At 46.8% G+C, this 19,231-nt stretch overlaps 1 protein-coding gene across 1 annotated transcript; it reads left to right on the top strand.

The window, feature by feature from the left end:
• Positions 1–2,637: 2,637 nt before the first annotated feature.
• On the top strand, positions 2,638–17,786 carry SEC61A1 (SEC61 translocon subunit alpha 1). The gene is made up of 12 exons (XM_049863139.1): positions 2,638–2,806; positions 3,076–3,143; positions 5,306–5,371; positions 5,464–5,542; positions 6,926–7,057; positions 9,017–9,126; positions 9,434–9,587; positions 11,459–11,619; positions 13,023–13,220; positions 13,462–13,653; positions 13,981–14,057; positions 15,565–17,786. Exons 1-12 carry the CDS (start codon positions 2,800–2,802, stop codon positions 15,749–15,751), a joined length of 1,431 nt encoding a protein of 476 aa, XP_049719096.1. The 5' UTR covers positions 2,638–2,799; the 3' UTR covers positions 15,752–17,786.
• Positions 17,787–19,231: the final 1,445 nt, after the last annotated feature.

Below are 19,231 nucleotides of genomic sequence, written 5' to 3'. Positions count from 1 at the left end.
GCGGGGGCTTTGAGCCACTTGGTGTCAACATAACCAATAGAGGGGCTGGAGGTTAAGGTCAGCTACAAGGGCAGCCAACTCTGTTGACATGACCAAGCCCCAATAAAAATTCTGAATACCAAAGCTCAGGTGAACTTTCCTGGTTGACAATATTTTGTGTATATTGCCACACGTTATTAACAGAAGTTAGCACTGTTCACAACTTCACCAGAAGAAGACAGCTAAAAGCTCCACACTCAGAACTCTCCTGAACTCTGCCCTATGCATTTCTTCCCTTAGTGTTTTTAATCTTATCCTTCTTTCACTATAATAAATTGCAACCATCAGTATAACAGCTTTCAGTAAGTTCTTCTAGCAAATTATCAAAATTGAGGGTGGTTTTGGGGATCTCTGAACTTGCAGCTGGTGTAATCAACAACAACCACTCATTGCAATTACTATGATACTATTTACCATGGTCCCAGGAGAAGGACATCACGCTTGGTAAAGGAGAGGGTCAGCAAAAACGACGAACACCCTCAATAAGATGGATTGACACAGTGGCTGCAACAATGGGCTCAAGCATAACAACGATCGCGAGGATGGCAGAGGACCTGGCAGTGTTTCGTTCTGTTGTACAGAGTCGCTATGAGTTGGAGCTGACTCAACAGCGCCTAACATTTACTGTGGAAGTATTTCAATATTCTCACCCTCAGTATGGCACAGGGTACATACTGGCTAAATATCAGCTCTGGTCTCTCGGCTGAATTTAATCCATGGGCTACTAGTATTAGCTTCTGGCCAAAACTCCAGAGAAATTATCAGTGGGTCTTGGAACCAAGGGTGGGGTTCATTTCCCACCATAGTTCTAGATAAGTAGTCTATGCCTCCCTTTGGTGTAAGAAATGGGTATCAAATGGTGTCACACCTGGGATACCTCACTGATTCATGATACCTGCCTGTTCCCTGTAGTCATTTGAATTTTCTACCCTGAGTTGGGTTTTCAAAAGAGACTTCCTGTCCTACCAAAATTCCTGAGATGAGCATTTACAAAACCTAGCTACCCTCTAGGAATGGGGAGGAAAAATACCAATAACAATCCCTATTAATGCTGCAAAAAAGCATCTTCCCACACCCATATGTCCAAGATAAAGACTTAGCTGTTTGAAACCTTCCCTAACCTCCAGCCAGCAGCACCCATGATAAAGTCTAAATTTCTCTTAGATACTTATTACATTCTACCCTATGATTCTAGACGTCTCAGAAACAAATTCCAAACTAGGGCTTCAAGCCAGTTCTTCTCAGTTCAGTCATGGCTGAGGATGCCAAACCGTAAGAGACTCAAATGTTGACAATTTAGGTGCTCCAGAACGGTAACCAGAATGGGAAAAGTTACAGGTAGAAGCCCTGCTAGAAGCCTAATCAAGGGCAGCATATGCACTGCATAGCAACCAAATCTCTTGCCCTCTGGATTTTGAGCAGAGTTGGAAACAGCAGTGCCCTGTTCAAAGATGGGCTATGGGACCACTTTGAACCTGTGTCACTCTGCACAGGTCTGCCAATAATTCAATCTCAAGCACCAGGCTCCTGAAAGGGCTCACCCTGCCTCTTCTGAGTCTCCCATTCCAGGGCTTCCACACATAATTTTTCTGTTCCAGTGATCATTCTGGAGCACCCAAATTGTAAACATTCGGGTCTGTTCCCTTTCGCTTCAGTCGGCCATGACTGAACCCGCTCAAAGCCATGTTCCAAACTCCTCAGACCAGCATTCTTTGCCCCACCCACTGGTCCCGAGAACATGAAATCTCCCCTTCACATAGCCTTTGCTCCAGCCAAACAGGTCTTCTTCTGCATAGGCCTCGGGCAGTCACACCGCCATGCCTTGCTCACTACTTTTTCCTCAACCTGGGGCACTCTCCTTCATTCCTTCTCGCCAGTATCCATCAAGGCGGGGCACAAAAGCTACTCTTCCAGGAGGCCTTCCTAGATACCCTAGCGGGACAGACCATTTCCTAAACCGTCCAGCTCTTTCACTGACCGTCTGTCTCTCCAAGAACTTATGCCATTCGTCCTCAGAGGGCAGGGACCTGGCAAGGCCTCCGGGTTTGCAATGACCCAACAAAAGAGGGTGTTCCGTGGGCCGCACCAGCCTGCGCCCCATTCAACAGGTAATGACCGAGCACCCATGTGCCGTGCCGGGCACTGGGGTCGGCGGTGGGAACCCAGCAGCGTACACGACAGACTAGGCCCTTGCCCAAAGGACCTTAGTCTAGCGAGGTCCCGGACAAAACTCAGTTTGCTAACTTCAAAGAGCTGTAAGTGCTGTGAAGGGCCTGCAAGTGGCCTGGGATCCCGCCTCGCTTGCAGGGCTGCGCTGGCAGACCGCGCCTTGCGTTTGCCTCAGTTTCTCCACAGGCCTGTATCTCGTCGGTCTCCAGAGGTGCAGCGGGCCGCTCTCCGCGCCCTTTCGCGTTGCCAAGTCTGCGCAGCCGCATACTACCAGCCCCGGCGTGCCCCGCGTGCCGCCCAGCCGGCTGGGCACAGTCTTCCCGACAGGCCTTGGAGCCTCACTGCATGGCGGGAGTTGTGGTCTCGGGGACGCGGTGCGGCGCGCGGCGCCCGGCCGGAGCGCGTGGCAGGAAGCGGAAGCGGCCTACAGCCCGGCCCCGGCCCCGCCCCGTGCTGCCCGACGCGGGGCTACACTGACGTGTCTCTCGGCCGAAAGGTTGCGCTCCGGAGCGGGCTGAGCCGAGGGCAGCGTCGCCTCACTCGGCGCGGAGCGAAGCTGAAGCGGGACCCGGAACCCGAGCAACCGACGCCATGGCGAGTGAGTTCCTCGGGAGCAGCCCGGGCGCCGCCGGGACGGATCAGACCCCCTTGCCCTCACCCGTCCATTCAGGCGCCCACCGGCCCGGCCTGCCCGGGTCCCCGCAGGCCGAGGCTCGCGTCCCCCGGCCCTGCTCGAGGGGCCCCGGGCGCCCCCACGCCTTTCTTTCTCTCTGCCCCCTGATCCCTAATTCTTCGCGGGCCGAAGGCTTCGCGGGTAGCACGGAAGGTTTCTCTTTGCCCTAACTCCTCTTATTTCTCCCCTCCAAGTCAAATTTCTGGAAGTCATCAAGCCCTTCTGTGTCATCCTGCCGGAAATTCAGAAGCCTGAGAGGAAGGTAAGTTCCCCAGATCGCTCTCAAAGAAGGCTGCGTGTTAAGTGTCTAGGTGGTTGAAGTTTAAAGTACAATTAACAATGGCTTCAACACGCCAGATGGCACTCTCTTTCCTCTCTCTTCCCCCTAAAGTATAGTTATGTCTACTGTGATGCTCCTGAGTTTCATAGAAAGATGACCTGGCTCTGTGGGGAGTTTCACTGAAATCTTCCCTTGTTGGACTACCTTTTGTGGATGTTGCTTCAGTGAACAAAGTCTCGGGTTTACCCTGTCCCAAAAATGGATTCTGGCCTCAAAGGCCTCAGTCCAGAGACCCAAACTGAGTTACTAAAGTCCTAACAGAGTCAGACTATGGTTGAGTTTTCCCAGGAGTTAAGGGCAGTTACTTTATTCTGTACAAATGAGCATGTACTTTTTATGTAGGTTGTCACATTACTCTGGTGGCACAGTGGTTAAAGCACTTGGCTGTTAACTGAAAGGTCAGTAGTTCAAAGCCACCAGATGCTCCATGGGAGAAAGATGTGGCATTCCGTTTCCATAAAGATTACAGCCTTGGAAACCCTATGAGGCAGTTCTGCTCTGTCCTGTTGGGTCACCATGAGTCAAAATCAACTCGATGACAGCAGGTTTGGTTTTGGTTTGGTCACATTTCTGAGAATGAAGGCATTTCAATGATGCCTGCCCGTTTTTACAGCAGGCACATTACAACAAGGAAAGAGAAATGTAGAACTATTTTGAATTATTGTTAAAATTTCTGTTGCTGCACAGCTAAGGCCCAAGATAGTGAGTGTTGCCAATACTGTATAAGTAAAGTCATTAATGAAAAAAAGTTTCATTAGGTTCTTAAGTTAAAGAGAATGAATAGTAAAACATTTTAGGCTCATTTTTTCAGACTGTTAATTTAGTCACATGTTTATGTATAATATCAATCTGGACACTTAAGATTCTTGGGGTCTCCTTTTTTTTTTAACTTGAAATTGTTCTACATAAATGCTCCACATTAATGGGCTAATTTCACTAGTGAGCTGTGAGTTGTAAAGCTCCCTGCCTGGCTCCCAAACATAATGGAAAGGATACGGGCCCTGGAGCCAGGCAAGCCTGAGTTTCACTCTTCACACAACCTCTTAATAGCTGTGTGACCTTGGCCCTGTAACTAAGTGTGGTAGGTGCAGCAACGGAAATACATACAGGGTATAACAGTGACTCAGGAAGGGATTAATTCTGGAGAATATAATTTCTCATTGTTTTGAAGGAGAAATAGATGTTTCTGGAAGGCATGGGAAGAAACTGCAGGCAAAAGGAATATATAGTGTGCAAAGGCAAAGAAGACAAGACTGTGTAGCGTGTTGGAGGGGGGTGTTATATGTGGTTGAGTATTGATAGAGCATAAAGGGTAAATGGAGAACAGTAAATGGGTGGAAAGGGCCAGACAAGCTAGAACATCGCTTTGGCAGTAAGGTAGGAGGCTGAGAGTATGGTTTAAAGGCTATTGCAATAGAGAGGAGAACTATGGTAGTGGAGTAGGAGTCAAGGATGGATTTGGATGATTTAAGAGATAGAGTAGACAGAACTTTGCTTAAGATCATTTGAAGTTTCAGTGTTGAATTTGGTTGTACACAGGAGAGAGGAGACTAGATCATTAAAAATGAGGAATCTTGTAAAAATTGCCCACTCTTTTTTTCCCATAGTGATGTTAGTAAAAGCTTGTTACGTTACTGGTTAGTCTGAAATGGTGTTGCCCTCCCTTGACCTACTTCTAATTTCTTGTGTGATAGAGTGTCAGGTGGGAAGGAAGGCAGTCTCAAAAGGAAAAAGAGTTCTGTGACTTCACACCACATTTGGAGCACTGGCAGCATTCTGCAGCTTGAAGTCTCCATGAGTCATAATTGACTCGACAGCAGCTAACAACAGCAGCAATAGCTTAACTCTCTAAAACTTTGTTTGCACGTTACAGAGTAGATACTGGAGTGCTGTGTGGTCTGTGGGTTAAATGAGGTGGTACGTGTGAAGACCTGGTGCACAGAAAGCACGCTGTATATATACAGTGCTCACGTTTGGTTTGGTGTGTTCAGGGCTTCTCTGTGAACAGAGATGGGTCTGATTCGAGCCCATTTTTATTAATTTCCTTATGAAATAATTTAACTTTTCTCCATTCTCTTCTATAGATTCAGTTTAAGGAGAAAGTGCTGTGGACTGCTATTACCCTCTTTATCTTCTTAGTGTGCTGCCAGGTAAACACAGGTTTAATGTCCACTTTTGGGGTAGGGGATAAGGATGGGCTGCAACAAGTGAGTTGACTGGTTTTCTCTTTGCTTGTTTCCAGATCCCCCTATTTGGTATCATGTCTTCAGATTCAGCCGATCCTTTCTATTGGATGAGAGTGATTCTAGCTTCTAACAGAGGTAGGACGCTGGCTCTCTGTACCTTTTCTCTGTACAGAGTGGGCTTGACTGGACTAATGTAGTTAAATTATAGGCTTTGGGTTTATGTGGAGTTCAGAGAGTGTGAAGAATGTGGCCTGGAAAATAGAGTGAAGAACATTGGTGTGCTACGCTGAATAGCCTTGCTAAATACTGGATTCAAGACCGAGACATTCCGTCGTGTTTGGAATTGTGTTTGAATGAAGCATGTTATAGAGTGAATTGTGTCCCCCCAAAATATGTGTTGGAAATCCTAATCTCTGTGCCTGTGATTATAACACCATTTGGGAATAGGTTGTTTTTATTATGTTAATTAGATGGTATTAGTGTAGGGTGCATCTTAAATCAATCTCTTTTGAGATATAAAAGAGATTAAAGGAGCAAGTGAAAGCAGCAGAGATGGGGTAAGATAGATTCCAAGACACATGGAGATGCCCAGGGAACCACAAAGCAGAAGCTGAAGAGACAAGGACCTTCCTCCAGAGCTGACAGAGAGAAAGCCTTCCCCTAGGGCTGGCCTCTGAATTTGGACTTTTAGCCTCCTAAACTGTGGGAAGATAAATTTCTGTTTGTTAAAGCCATCCACATGTGGTATTTCTGTTACGGCAGCGCTAGATAAATAAGACACAGTATAAAACCTGTAATAACAAGATAAGTTTTTGTTGTAGAAAATATAAAACATGGAAACACATGAAATGATGACATTTTTACCTGTCTTGTAACACTTTCTTTAGAATATGCAATTCATTTCTCGGTTGCATTTTTATCTATAGGTTACACATATATGTCAAAAATATTGTGTAATACTATTTTGTATACTCTAACCAATTACCTGTTGGGGGATTTTGAATGTATAGTAGTGTTGATATTGTGTTTGATTAACTTGTTTTTAAAATATAGTTCAAATTAAGTCCCTAACCAGTTGGAAGTATAGCTCATTTTATCATAACGGAAGTAGAGGTTTATTCACAGTTAGATAAAATTGTACAGGACCCCATTCCAGACTCTGGAAATTATTTGAATGTTATCCTTTTTTACTAGCTGATGAAGAGGTAAACCTTTCTTATCTCTGTAAAACCAGAATGGATCTGTTATGGTGAATGTAAATGCAACAATCTGTTTAGACACCATGTGACTTCCTCAACAGAATGAGACATTGCCTGGCAGGCAGACCGGGATGAATTGAATTGTACGCTAATCGTTGATACTTTGGGGTTATCCTCTAAATTAAACGCTGTTGCCAAAGTGAAACACATTGGATCTGTGTAAGGGGGACCCAGTCAAATCTTGCACGTTCACTTTCTTAATAATGTTTTGCTTTTCCAAACTAATACTTCCTGTGTTTTGTCTCTGCCCTTCCTCAAGGCACATTGATGGAGCTGGGTATTTCTCCCATTGTCACGTCCGGCCTTATCATGCAGCTCTTGGCTGGGGCAAAAATAATTGAAGTCGGTGACACCCCGAAAGACCGAGCTCTCTTCAACGGAGCCCAAAAGCGTAAGTTAGATTGTGAATAATGTTCATACGTCTCTAGTTGGGAGTTTGAATTTGCTGCAAAGTTTGGGGAGTTTTTCTTCATATGACAGAACCTCCTTGGCTCACCACCGCAGGTTCTCCTTGGCCTCTGTTATTGGGTAGAGCACTTCTGGGAGAGCAGAGGTGCTGGGCACCTGGAATGGGCTGGCTGTGCCAGAGGTAGGAGAGTACTGACAATGCCCCCAGAGGCTGAGGTGATAGAATGGAAGAAAGGGCTTGGAGGGTCAGTTTCAGTTCCCCCAGGCACTTCATAGGACCTTAGACAAGTCTGTATGCTTCTTGGAGCCTCGATTTCCTCACCATTTAAAAGGCGATGATGTCTCCTTTAGAATTGTTGTGAGGATTAAATTAAATAATGTGTGTAAAACATCTGTCACAGTGCCTAGCATGTAGTAGTTATTTAGCAAGTATTGTTTTTTCTTCTTCTGAGAGTTTGGAAAGATTTAGCTTCGTGAAAAAGGAGATCTTCTCATCCCATCTCTGTCTACTAGCTGTGTGACTTTGGGGAACATTAGATGACAGCTCTTAGTTTCTTCTGTAAAAATGGGGATAATAATGGTATTTGTGTCATGTTAATTAGTAAGTGTTAATAGCAACAATGGAGCCCTGGTAATGCAGTGGTTAAGTGTTCAGCTGCTAACCAAAAGGTTGCCAGTTCAGACCTACCAGCCACTTCTTAGAAAGCCTATGGGGCAGTTCTGCTCTGTCCTATAAGGTCGCTCTGAGTCGAAATTGACTTGATGGCAACAGGTTTGGGTTTTTTTTGGTACTAGCAACAATGACCAGTCAGCAGAATTAACCCTGTTCACCCTGTTGCTGTTAAGTAAAATATATGAATTAGAAAATATTTTACCATTTCTTGTGCAGCCATATTTTTTTTTCCACACCAATGTGTTTTATGGATCTTGATAAGTTAGTAGGTTAAATAATTGAGTGAGAAAGACTGGTCTGTTTTAAACCTGTCAGTTCCAGGCACAAATCAAGATTTAAAGTATGTACATGTATTATTTTTCAGAAGCATAAAGCAGCTGTTTTTTCTTTGGTCTTGACAATTTTTTGAATATCTTCTGCCTTAAGAATTTAGTGTTACTGAGCACTTTTTAAAAAGTCAAGTAGGGACTATATTTGACAGATATTTTAGAGTAAGTTTTTATTGTACGCAGCAGAATAAGCAGAGAAGCTGAAATTGAAGGCACAAACACGTTCTTAGAGATCCGTGTAGCGTTGTGGAAGCATCAAATATGTGGCAGTTCCCTTGTGCCTAACAATGATACGTAATGAGATACAGGAGAGGAAGAGTCTATAAAAAGGAAAACTTCTATTCCGAAATAGCTTGGTAGCAGAGGAACTTAGAATAGTGAATAAAATGGTACCATTTTGGGGGGTTTTGCCTTAAAAACACATTAAATAGAAACATGAGAAGGGACCCATTTGTTCCACTGTTAATGGGCCGTGTTTCCGGGCTCGGCTGGATGGTGAGCTACAGAGGTGGCCAGCTGTGTGACAACACACAAGCTATCCAAGTGGCCTGACTTTGAATTTGGGTGCTGGGTGTTTGGGATATCACCAAATTGTGTGTCTCTGGATGTTTACTCAGTAATTTTCCTCCCTGATTTACTTTTATACAAACTAGATATGCCACTTTTCAAGTCTTTCACTTCTCCTTTACTAAAAGGAAAGTTAATTTAGGAAAAGGTGAAATTAAAGAGCAAGCGTGCTTTTCTTAAAAAGCAATTTGCATTGTCGTGTACTTTGATGCTGTGATTGCTTAGATGTTTCCTAGACCAGGCTCCTTGTCGGCAGTGTCAGTTTTTTTCATCTTCTCCCTGGATCCTGGCACCCAATTGGTGTTCAGTAACTGTTTCCTTTACTACCATGTAATATCCCACTTGGAGAACACAGTTTTCTTTTGATTTCTAGTATTTGGCATGATCATTACTATTGGCCAGTCTATCGTGTATGTGATGACCGGAATGTATGGGGACCCTTCTGAAATGGGTGCTGGAATCTGCCTATTAATCACCATCCAGGTAATTGCTGTGCTAACATCCCCCCTGCTGACTAGCCCATCACACTTACACATCTCCAATAACAAGTCTGAACCACACATTTAGAAGAAAGTCTTCCTGAGAAGAAGCGAAAGGCCCTGTGTTTGTCCTTTCAGCTCAAATGAGGGAGACTGTACTACCCAATACCTGGGGGCTGAGGATGAGCTCTGACCCAGCCTTCAGGGTTTTTAACAGAGAAGCCCAGTGATTAAAAAAGGGAAGGACTGTGTCCATGGCGAGCAGTAATAATGCATTGTCTTTTTGGGTTTTTTATATTTAATTTTTACAGCTCTTTGTCGCTGGATTAATTGTCCTCCTTCTGGATGAACTCCTGCAAAAAGGCTACGGCCTGGGCTCTGGTATTTCCCTCTTCATTGCAACCAACATCTGTGAGACCATCGTGTGGAAGGCCTTCAGCCCCACCACTGTAAACACTGGCCGAGGTAAGGACCCGGGGCTTTTCTGGTGGTGGGGTTCCATAAAAAGTATTAATGTGTGCAAAACAAAAAAAGAAAAGTTCCCTCATTCCGCTGAAAAATCACTTCAGTTTTAGGTACATCTGCATAGTTCTTAAAAACACAGACCTATACCCCTGTACTCGTAATGTCCTATGGGGTCGTTACGAGTCAGAATCAACAGCAACGGGGTTTTTGTCTTTTAATGTGTACTCATAACGATACATGACTTACATTTTTCACGTAAGGCTATTCCATGGACATTGGCCATGCCGGAACACTTAATCCTGCCTCATTTTTCTAGCACAGCATGGACTTCCATAGCAAAAGTGAAGCAACATTATTCTAGCCGCTCTTTTTCTGGTGGACATTTAGGTCATCTCCCCCCCACAACTCCCCCATTTTTTAAGTTGCTGTTAAAAAAGTTGGACAGTGACCATCCTTCCATCCTTGTACATTCATCTTTTCATACTTTTGCAGTTGGTCTCAATGAGTAAATTTCTAAAAATGAGATGACTGAAGCAAAGCACTTTGTCACACGAAGGGCAACTTTGCACAAGAGGCCTGAGTTTGAGAAGTTTAACACCTGGGTTTCAGTCCTGGCTGTTTAGGACATACGTGACTTTGGGCATATTCTTTCCTCTCTGAACCTTGGTTGCCGGGAGTACATAAGACAAAATGAGTAACATGAAATAGTAGATGCATGTCAAATGTTAGTATTTTTCTTTATATCTACAAAGAGTCCTGTGGAAATCTCGTTACACAGGATGTTTTTAATAAAAATTTCTAAATATATGAGGGGAGCCTTAGAGTGAAACTTAGGAGGAAAGGGAAGATCAGCTTTTTTCATCACTAAATATGTTACTCAGAAGAGTCCCATGAGAAATAGCTATTCATGCATGTTTGAGTACTTTATTTGAACTGAGTGCTGGAAACAGAGTTCCTTGCCTCCAGAGACCATATAATGTCATTAGTGACACTGAAAATAAGTCCCTGGACAAATGAAGGCCACATGTACTCAGCAAATTACAAAGGGGAAGAATGTAACTTGAAGTCGGAAATGTCAGGAGAGTCTTAGTGAAGAGTGGGCAAGATCAAATGTGGTTCATTGGGAGAAACTGGGATATGAAGGCAGGGCTTTTCAGGGATGGTTATGGAAAGGCAGGAGGATGAAGGGGTAGTGGTAGCTGAGGTGTGTGGAAGACTATCACGTCACCTGGTCTTGGGGGGACATGCTGGTTGTAGTTTCAGAGCGGAGGTGAAGGTGGGGCAGTCTGTAAAGGCACGGAAGCCCGGCAGCAACCGGCAAAGGAAGCCACAGTCCGTCCTGAAGCAGGGCGGTGAAGTGGCGGAAGCCAGGGCTTGACGGAGGGATGATTTTCACTAGATTGGGATGGAAAGAGACAGAGGCAGAAAAAGCCACCGGGTATTGTTGCGATAATCCAGGTTCAACAAGACTCCTAAAGCATCGATTGAGGGCGTTAGGAGAAAAGATGTCAGAGAGACAGGACAAAGGAACTTTGAAGGGTAATGAAAAACTGAAATGCAAAGGCAGGTTTGTTTTTGGTGTTAAATGGAAAAGGGCAATGTTGGGGACCTGCTGGAGAGAAAATGCAGGCAGGGTGGGGGTTCACAGCCTTGCCCTGGGCATTGAGTGAAGCTGTGAGGGAGTGCTCAGCTCCTGAGGAGTGAGAGCAAGGGAGAGGGTTGGGGTGGAGGGTAGAGCCTTGGAGAAGGGCAGGAGGAGTAGTGCAGAAGTCACGGATGTTCCAGGCCGACTGCTGTGGCTTGGGGTGGGGACATAGGAAATACAGTGTTTTTTGTTCCTTTACCTAATGTGTTCCTTCCTTCACCAACAGGAATGGAGTTTGAAGGTGCCATCATTGCTCTGTTCCATCTGCTGGCCACGCGCACTGACAAAGTCCGAGCCCTTCGAGAGGCCTTCTACCGCCAGAATCTCCCCAACCTCATGAACCTGATTGCCACCATCTTTGTCTTTGCAGTGGTCATCTATTTTCAGGTGCGTCCGGATCCAAGCTCAGGGAATTGCAGTGGTCTGGATTTCAGAATACCTGGGCGTGTTTGTCTCCACTCACACCCTGGGGTTTACTGAAATGGTGTGATGGCATTGAAGGGATCAAGCTCCCTTGTGAGCTCGACAAGTGTACTCCATCGAGTCATGGGAACTTGCCAGCTAAACAAAAGTAAGGCAGATCTAAAGTTTCTGAAGTCATGTTCCCTTGAGTTGGCCTTATCAGAAGGTAAGCCATATTTTTTAAGTTCTTAGTTCAAGAGAAATGAACAGCTCTGTATTGGTTTTAAGGGTCTGGGTTTTGCTCTTGTTGTATGAGACAGTGAGGGGATCCTCAGAATCTCTGCCTCAGAGGGCTGTTAAGGCTCCTGAACCATCTGTAGTTCTAACAGAGGCAGTTTTAGTAACTGAGTGCTGAAACCTCGTCACCGTCTTGTCCAGATGTTGTAGACTGTTCATGGAAAATCCCTTCATCTTGGAAAAGGCCATTCCTCTTGGGAGTTCCTGCCTTTAAAGTTCCCAGCCAGTTGCTTTTCCGTAGTTGGATTGATCTGTGTATTTTTTGATTGTCCGCTTTGTGTTCTGATGTTCATTCACAGGAAAGGAGAGTAGACAAAAAGGCAATTTAGTGTTTGTGAAAGGTATTTATACCAGCCAGATGCTTTTACTGAGAACCAAGTAAACTGTTTCCTCCTCCTTCCACAACATTTAGTCAGATGTCTGAGGAATAACAAGCTAACTCTTTCAGGACTTGGCTGGTATTTGCAGGAATATCATTAAGAATTTATTTTAAATCCTCTCTGTTTGAGCCCTTTTCTAGCAACTGGTGCCTGTAACAATGATGTAAAAGAAAGGCTTTCTATTCTTCTAGGGTTTCAGAGGGAGAGGCTGTAGTCTTAGAAAAGTTCAGCTTTTTCTGCTATGATTAAAAACATCTGAGAGGACTATGCCAGGGATGTGAGGATAACACCGTTGCCTCGTCCGGGGGCCTCTATAAAGGCACCAGGGAGTACAGAGAATACGAATCACCATAAGAAATGACCGCCGTGAGGGTGTTGATGTGGATCCTTCCAGGCTTGTCTGCATTCACACACCATGTGATGTAACGTGGTGGACTTTGCCTTTTACACAGATGGGATCATTCCACTGTTTGATTTGGTGCATTTTTAAACCTGTCTTTCTTAGAATCTTCTGTGTGTGTCCCCAAGTGAAGTAGTGGACAAGGAAGGGGCCTAAGTTCTTGAACACTTTCAGACTGGAGGCCCTAGAGCCAGTGTTCAGGGCTACCTCCCCTGTGGCAGGCCTGGTGGTCCCCAGCTGTCTTGTGTGTCTGCATAACGTTGGAAAGAGGCCAGCAGTGAAGGGATGTTTTGTTGTGTTTGACTTCTCAGGGCTTCCGAGTGGACCTGCCCATCAAGTCAGCCCGTTACCGAGGCCAGTATAACACCTACCCGATCAAGCTCTTCTACACCTCCAACATTCCCATCATCCTGCAGTCGGCCCTGGTGTCCAACCTGTATGTCATCTCCCAGATGCTGTCGGCTCGCTTCAGCGGCAACCTGCTCGTTAGCCTGCTGGGCACTTGGTCTGTAAGTGTGGGTGTTACCAAGAATACTCATTTTAGTGCGCTGGCTACTTGCAGATATTTCATCCAAAAATATTTTCCGATAGTGCACTTGGTAAATTCAGCATGTAGAATTTTCTTCCTGCTGAGAAAACTGTTGAGTGCTTGAGCAAACTTGTATTCTTTCTATCTGTTCAGGACTCTTCTGTGTCCTGCTGCTAAGGTAATGAGGCAGAATTCATGGGCTTTCTGTCTGTTCTTTCCAGGACACTTCTTCCGGGGGCCCCGCGCGTGCTTATCCAGTCGGTGGCCTCTGCTATTACCTGTCCCCTCCCGAGTCCTTCGGTTCTGTGTTAGAAGACCCTGTCCATGCCGTTGTGTACATAGTGTTCATGCTGGGCTCATGTGCATTCTTCTCCAAAACGTGGATTGAGGTCTCAGGTTCCTCTGCCAAAGATGTAAGTACAAACTGCATTTCTAGAGAGACCTTTCCGTTGGGTAACAAGAGTTCTTACCTGCTGCTTGTATGACATTTTCTTGTCACCTCAGCATAAAAAAGTAGTCTGTGAATTCATGCAGAAGCTTCTCGCCTACTCTTTGGGGGAGAAGGTTTCAGTGAATGTGCATGGACACTTCCTGCCTCCTCCACGGGTAGACTTTGTTTAAAGTTATCTACGTAAATATTGTTCAGTGCTGGGGAGGAAAATCTGTGAATGTTCAGAACCACCGTGAAATGTCCAAACTGAAAATTGAATGCTGTCCTCTCCTCGGTGGGTGGTGTGCAGGTTGCAAAACAGCTGAAGGAGCAGCAGATGGTGATGAGAGGCCACCGAGAAACTTCCATGGTTCATGAACTCAATCGGTAAGTAGTTGGGCCAGGTTCCCCCAGATTCCTTTCACGCACATCACACTAGCCAAGCGGCAGCCGTGTGTCATTTCCTTACCCATCAAACATCCCAGTAGGCCTCAGAATTTCTGGTTCATCAAACCTCACCCTTGGGTTACAGGGTAGAAAAGTCCCGAGTCGTTAAATATTGATGAGGCTGCTAAGCGCTGGACGGTGGACATGTACAGATGAGCACATGCAGCCCCTCTCCTCAAAGAGGGAGCCATTTAAGTTGGTGCAGAGCAGAATTCTGAAATGGGGGCACGCCAGGAGGAAGGGCAAGCTTCTTCAAAGGGCTGGAGGCTTGCAAGCTCTGGGCCATCAAATAATAGAGTCTGAGTGTAGATCGGGGCCCGAGACTGAGGTGAGGCTGGAGAGGCTGGCCATGCAAGGCCTTAATGCCCACTAAGGGACTGAGAGGTGTTTGAAGCAGGAGGAAGGGGCAGGAGTTCATGGCCCTTTAGGAAGGTTAGTACTGGCAAATGGAAAACAGGGAGAGGAGGTGGCAGAAAGCCCAGCTGGGCTACTTGCTGTCAGAATTTGAGCCAGAGGTGATGGGAACTCAGATGTAGCAGGAGCTTCACGGGTGGGAAGGAGAGAGAATGGTGAGCAGCTGGCTGATGGAGGTAGGGGTGGGCACAGGGAAAAGTCTAGAGTGGCCCTCGGGGCGCTTATGTGGCACTCTGCTGTCCACACGTTGCTTTCACACATGATGGAGCTGTGTCTTGGCCAGCAGGGCTGGGGTAGTAAATATTTGGGCTTTTTAGTCTCTATCACAACTACTCAGCTCTACTCTTGTAGCATTAAAGCAACCACAGACAATATCTAAGTTGAGTATGGCCGTGTTCCTGTAAAACTGTTTACAGAATCAGGTGGCTGACCGCATTGGCCTGTGGGCTGTAGTTTGCTGACCCCCCAACTAAAGGAAGGAACTATGAGAAAAGCCAGTGTTGTAAATTATCATTTTCTAATGTATAACGGAATTTATTTCATTTTCTTAATAGTTAGCCTCCAGACGTGCAACACTGTGCAGTAGGAATAGTGTGAGCCATGGATGTCATCTTAAGTTTCCTAGGGGCCACATTTAAAAAGCAAAAAGAGGCAAATGGAATTCATTTTAATCATAGTTTATTTAGCCCAGTGAATTCAGAATCATTTCAACATAAGAAAAATCATGATGAAGTATTTTACGTTCTTTTTTTTTTTTTTTCAAACTAAGTCTTCAAACTCTTGCATGTATTTAACACTTAGAACACATCTTGATTTGAACTGGTCACGTTTCAGTAACCTCTGGAGGCTCATGTGGCCCTCAGTGACAGCACAGCTCTGGTCTGAACGTAGTTTGTGTGCTGAAAGGTGACAGCACACGGCTCTCAGGGAGGCAAGTCTGTTGGGACTGCCAGTCCCTGGCTGGGAGTGGATGGATGGGTGGGTGGGCAGGCAGGATCGCCTGGTGTCAGGCTGACCACGCTGCTCTCCCCAGGTACATCCCCACAGCTGCGGCCTTCGGTGGCCTGTGCATCGGTGCCCTCTCGGTCCTGGCTGACTTCCTGGGCGCCATCGGGTCTGGAACGGGAATCCTGCTTGCTGTCACAATCATCTACCAGTACTTTGAAATCTTTGTGAAGGAACAGAGTGAGGTCGGCAGCATGGGGGCTCTTCTCTTCTGAGCCGAGTGTCCCCATGGACCAAGGAGGGGAACCGCTCTGGAGTTAGCGGGAAGGGAGAAGCGCAGAATCTCCCTACGTGAGCTCTCCTCACAGGAGGGCGCTGCTGTGGCATGTGGACTTCCATTTAATAATGTTTTTGAATTTTATATTCTTTCATTCCACTTTGTAAAATGCTAGGAATTTCCCAATTTGAAATTTTGCTTTTTATTCTGGCATTGGCAAAAAGAACTGTACAAATGAGGTTTTTATTCAGCCAATTGCCAGAAATGGTGAAAATGGTAAATGATATCCTCAAGTTTCCATTTAACTTTTTTTTTTAGCCTTCTCAGTGCTGTCTGTGGCCACAGTGGCCTCAGCTTTTACCCCACAAAGGAAATTCTTTGCTCTGGCTGAAAGCACAAACATTGGACTGTCTGCCTTTTGTTTTGGCATTTTAGGGAAGCTGGCAGAGTACTGTGTTTTCTGGTGGACTTGGGGAGCTTGTGTAATGAAACCTTACTACAGTGTCTCCTTCACAGTCAGGATTGGGAACATCTAGTTTAAGACTGGTTCTCTACAAGATAAAATCGTTTTTCCTTTTAAAAGTAGTTTTCTAGGACGGCTTCCACAAGAGGGCTGGAGTCCCCAGAAGATAGACCATCTGTTAACATTACTGCATCTGCCTAGTCAGGCTTAGAGGTGGAAAAGAATAGTCTGCTTGTCTCTGCCATCCCTGTAGTTAGCCTGTGCCCTTTGCTCAAGCAAGGCCAGCATTCAGAGTTGAGCCCTGCCGAGCTAGGATAGACAATTGTGTGGGAGAATCCAGAAGCGAGGTCTGTCTGTCCAGGTTGTCATCCCTCTGACTTCTCTGCGTGGTCCACGCTGCTATTCCTCACTCCCCTAGCGAGGGAGGCATTTTTGTAGGCAATCAGACGTGGAAAGAGTTGACTTCATGTTCAAAAGCCACTCTACCTTCTAGGCTGAAAACACCCCACGTGTATTTTTTGAGCTTTTTTATTGTGCTTTGGACCAAATGCAAGTCATGTAAATGACCAGCTGCCACTGCTGTCCTTCACCTGGCTGGTCCTGTCCTAAGAGAGGAGGGTAGGCTCCAGTGCTCGGTATGAAAGGGCTCAGGGTGATGTCTAGGGTCAGGTCTGTGACTGACAGGTGACCTTCTGGGAGGCCCCCTTAGAGGACAGGTGCTGTCCCCATAGTTTAGTCTCAGCAAGGGCAGCAGGGCCATAGGCACTGCAGTCTTCAGGGACCTACAGTCTCAGAATGGCCGTGGGGTGCTTGTGGAGGGGCTCGATTCTATGAAGAAGCCCCTCAGGCAACTGCAGTTGTATGACAGAAGCCTCCAGCAGCAGGCACCAGTGGCCCCGAAGGCCAGAGCCAGGGCTGTGGCTCAGTGTTCTTTTGGTAGCAGAGGTGGCAAGCTGTGCCTGTCTGATCATGGTGGCACTCCCTGGCCACCTCACTGCAGTGCTGACCGGAAGACTGAGCTGACCAGGTAGGGGGAGTGACTTGCCTGAAGCCACCAACAGGTCAGCAGCAGAACCAGGACAGGCCCCAGTTCCAAACCTCAGTCCAAGGCTTACCACCCATCACACGTGGCCTTGTCTAGACCCAGTCCTGAGAAGAGGGGAGGCTCTGAGACCCTGACACCCTTCTGCCTCACGTGGTTTGCTCCCTGCCCCTGCCCCAAACCTCCCAGCCCCGATCCACTCAGCCCTGCCACAGAGCGGCCAGGCCTCCCACCAGCCCCACCACATGGGCTGCTGTGGCCTTGGACAGACATGGTGGCAGTGACCCAGCTTAGCCAAGGGGGTGAGTTCAGGGGTGCCAGGCCTTGTAGGGGCAGCATGCAGTCCCGCCTCAGCCTGTAACCAGTGTGCTGTTGGCACCAGGAGTTGTCTGGCTGGGCCTTGTGTGGCCTGAGCTCACACTCTGGTTAATGATCAGGGTGGGTGGGGGCTGACTCTGACTTTCAGGGGACTGTCACTGTGGACGCCAAAATGGCATAACTGAGATAAGGTGAATAAGTGAGAAATAAACTGAACTTTTTACAAGTTTCCTGGTAACATTGTCTTAATTTTAAATTCATTTTACTCCCAAAAAGACCAATAAGAGAAGGCATGAGTGCACCTTTAGGTGCAGAAGGTTTGGTTGGGTCCTGGTTTTGCAGAGTACAGCTGTTTCACAGCCCCCAGTGGGAGAGGGGCCATGCCCTTTTGAAAGGAAGCTGTGTTCCTTGGTGTCAGTCTCCCAGGGCTGCCATGACAAACTACCACAAAATGGATAGCCTCTAAAAACAGAACTTTATCATCTCACCAATCTGGAGGCTGGGAGTTGAGAGATCAGGGTGTCAGCCGTGTTGATTCCTTCTGGGGGCCCTGAGGGAGAAACTGTACCAAGCCCTTCTCCCAGCAACCCTTCGCATTCCTTGGCTTGCAGCTGCCCCCATTGTCACATGGCTGTCCTTCCTCAGTCTTCTGTCTTACGTGTCTCTTTTTTGAGGATACCAGTCATACAGGATCAGGACCCACTACTCCAGTATGACCTCATGTTAACCCAACTGATAACATCTTCAGAGATTCTATTTCCAAGCAGAATCAGATTCACAGGTATAGGGGTTAGGACTTCAGCATATTTGGGGGGAGGGATATGATTCATAACACTTGGGGACACTTGCTCTCATTTCCAGCTCCATGCTACAGTGCAGATCTGGTCACTGAAATGTTGGCATGATCTTGAGTTTGGCCCCAGACCAAATTTGGTAGCTAAGCCAGGGGTGCATCTACTGAGCCCTGGACCCCAGTGTTGAGTAGAAGGGAGTAGCAGGCATGATGGCTGCCCCCACAGAATGTACAATGCTGACAAGTCCCACCTGAACTGAACAGCAGACAACTGTGTTAGGAGGGAGAAAAACATAGCCAGTCTGGGTTTCGAAGCTGGTGTGTTATCCTGGACAAGGCCTCCTCCAGGCCGTCCACCACTACTGCAGCCTGTGCCTCCCCAGTAACCAGGTGCAGCCGGTGGGCAGGGAGCTTGCCCTTCACTTTCCAAGCCCACTGGGAACTAGCCTCTGCATCTCCATGTAGAGTCTTGGAGCTTTTCTTGGAGATACTCTCATTTTTGAGGTGGTGGTAGACCAGGGCAGGATGCCCCTCTGGGACCACTGGTGTTGGGGCCTTGGCCCTGCAGAGCCACATCTCAGGCACAGATGTGCAGCCAGTACACAAAGCCCAAGGCCTTTCCAACCCCAAGCTCCTGTTTGGCTGCTCGGGGGCCTAGTTGGGGTAAGGAATGAAGGGCCCAGGGAAACATGCCCCACCCCTGGAGCTTCCCCATGGCATCTTTGGCTGAGTCCCTGTAGGGGAGCCTGCCATTAACTCACAGGGCAGACCCAGCCTCAGCTGCCGCCCTCTGATCCCTCCACTGCTGACACCCCTGCCTCATACCCAGGCCCAGCAGGGAGTCAGGAAACTCACATGCAGT

Source organism: Elephas maximus, chromosome 20 (genome assembly GCF_024166365.1).
Source record: "Elephas maximus indicus isolate mEleMax1 chromosome 20, mEleMax1 primary haplotype, whole genome shotgun sequence".
Lineage (NCBI taxonomy): Eukaryota > Metazoa > Chordata > Mammalia > Proboscidea > Elephantidae > Elephas > Elephas maximus.
The sequence above is the reverse complement of the archived record's forward strand: the minus strand, read 5'-3'. Positions and strand labels throughout refer to the sequence as shown.

What these genes read in the sequence shown, in the direction of transcription:
- SEC61A1 (XM_049863139.1), top strand. An exon ending in TTCAGAAGCCTGAGAGGAAG is followed by an intron (nt 3,144 to 5,305) that starts GTAAGTTCCCCA and finishes TCTCTTCTATAG; the next exon opens with ATTCAGTTTAAGGAGAAAGT. An exon ending in CTTCAACGGAGCCCAAAAGC is followed by an intron (nt 7,058 to 9,016) that starts GTAAGTTAGATT and finishes TTTGATTTCTAG; the next exon opens with TATTTGGCATGATCATTACT.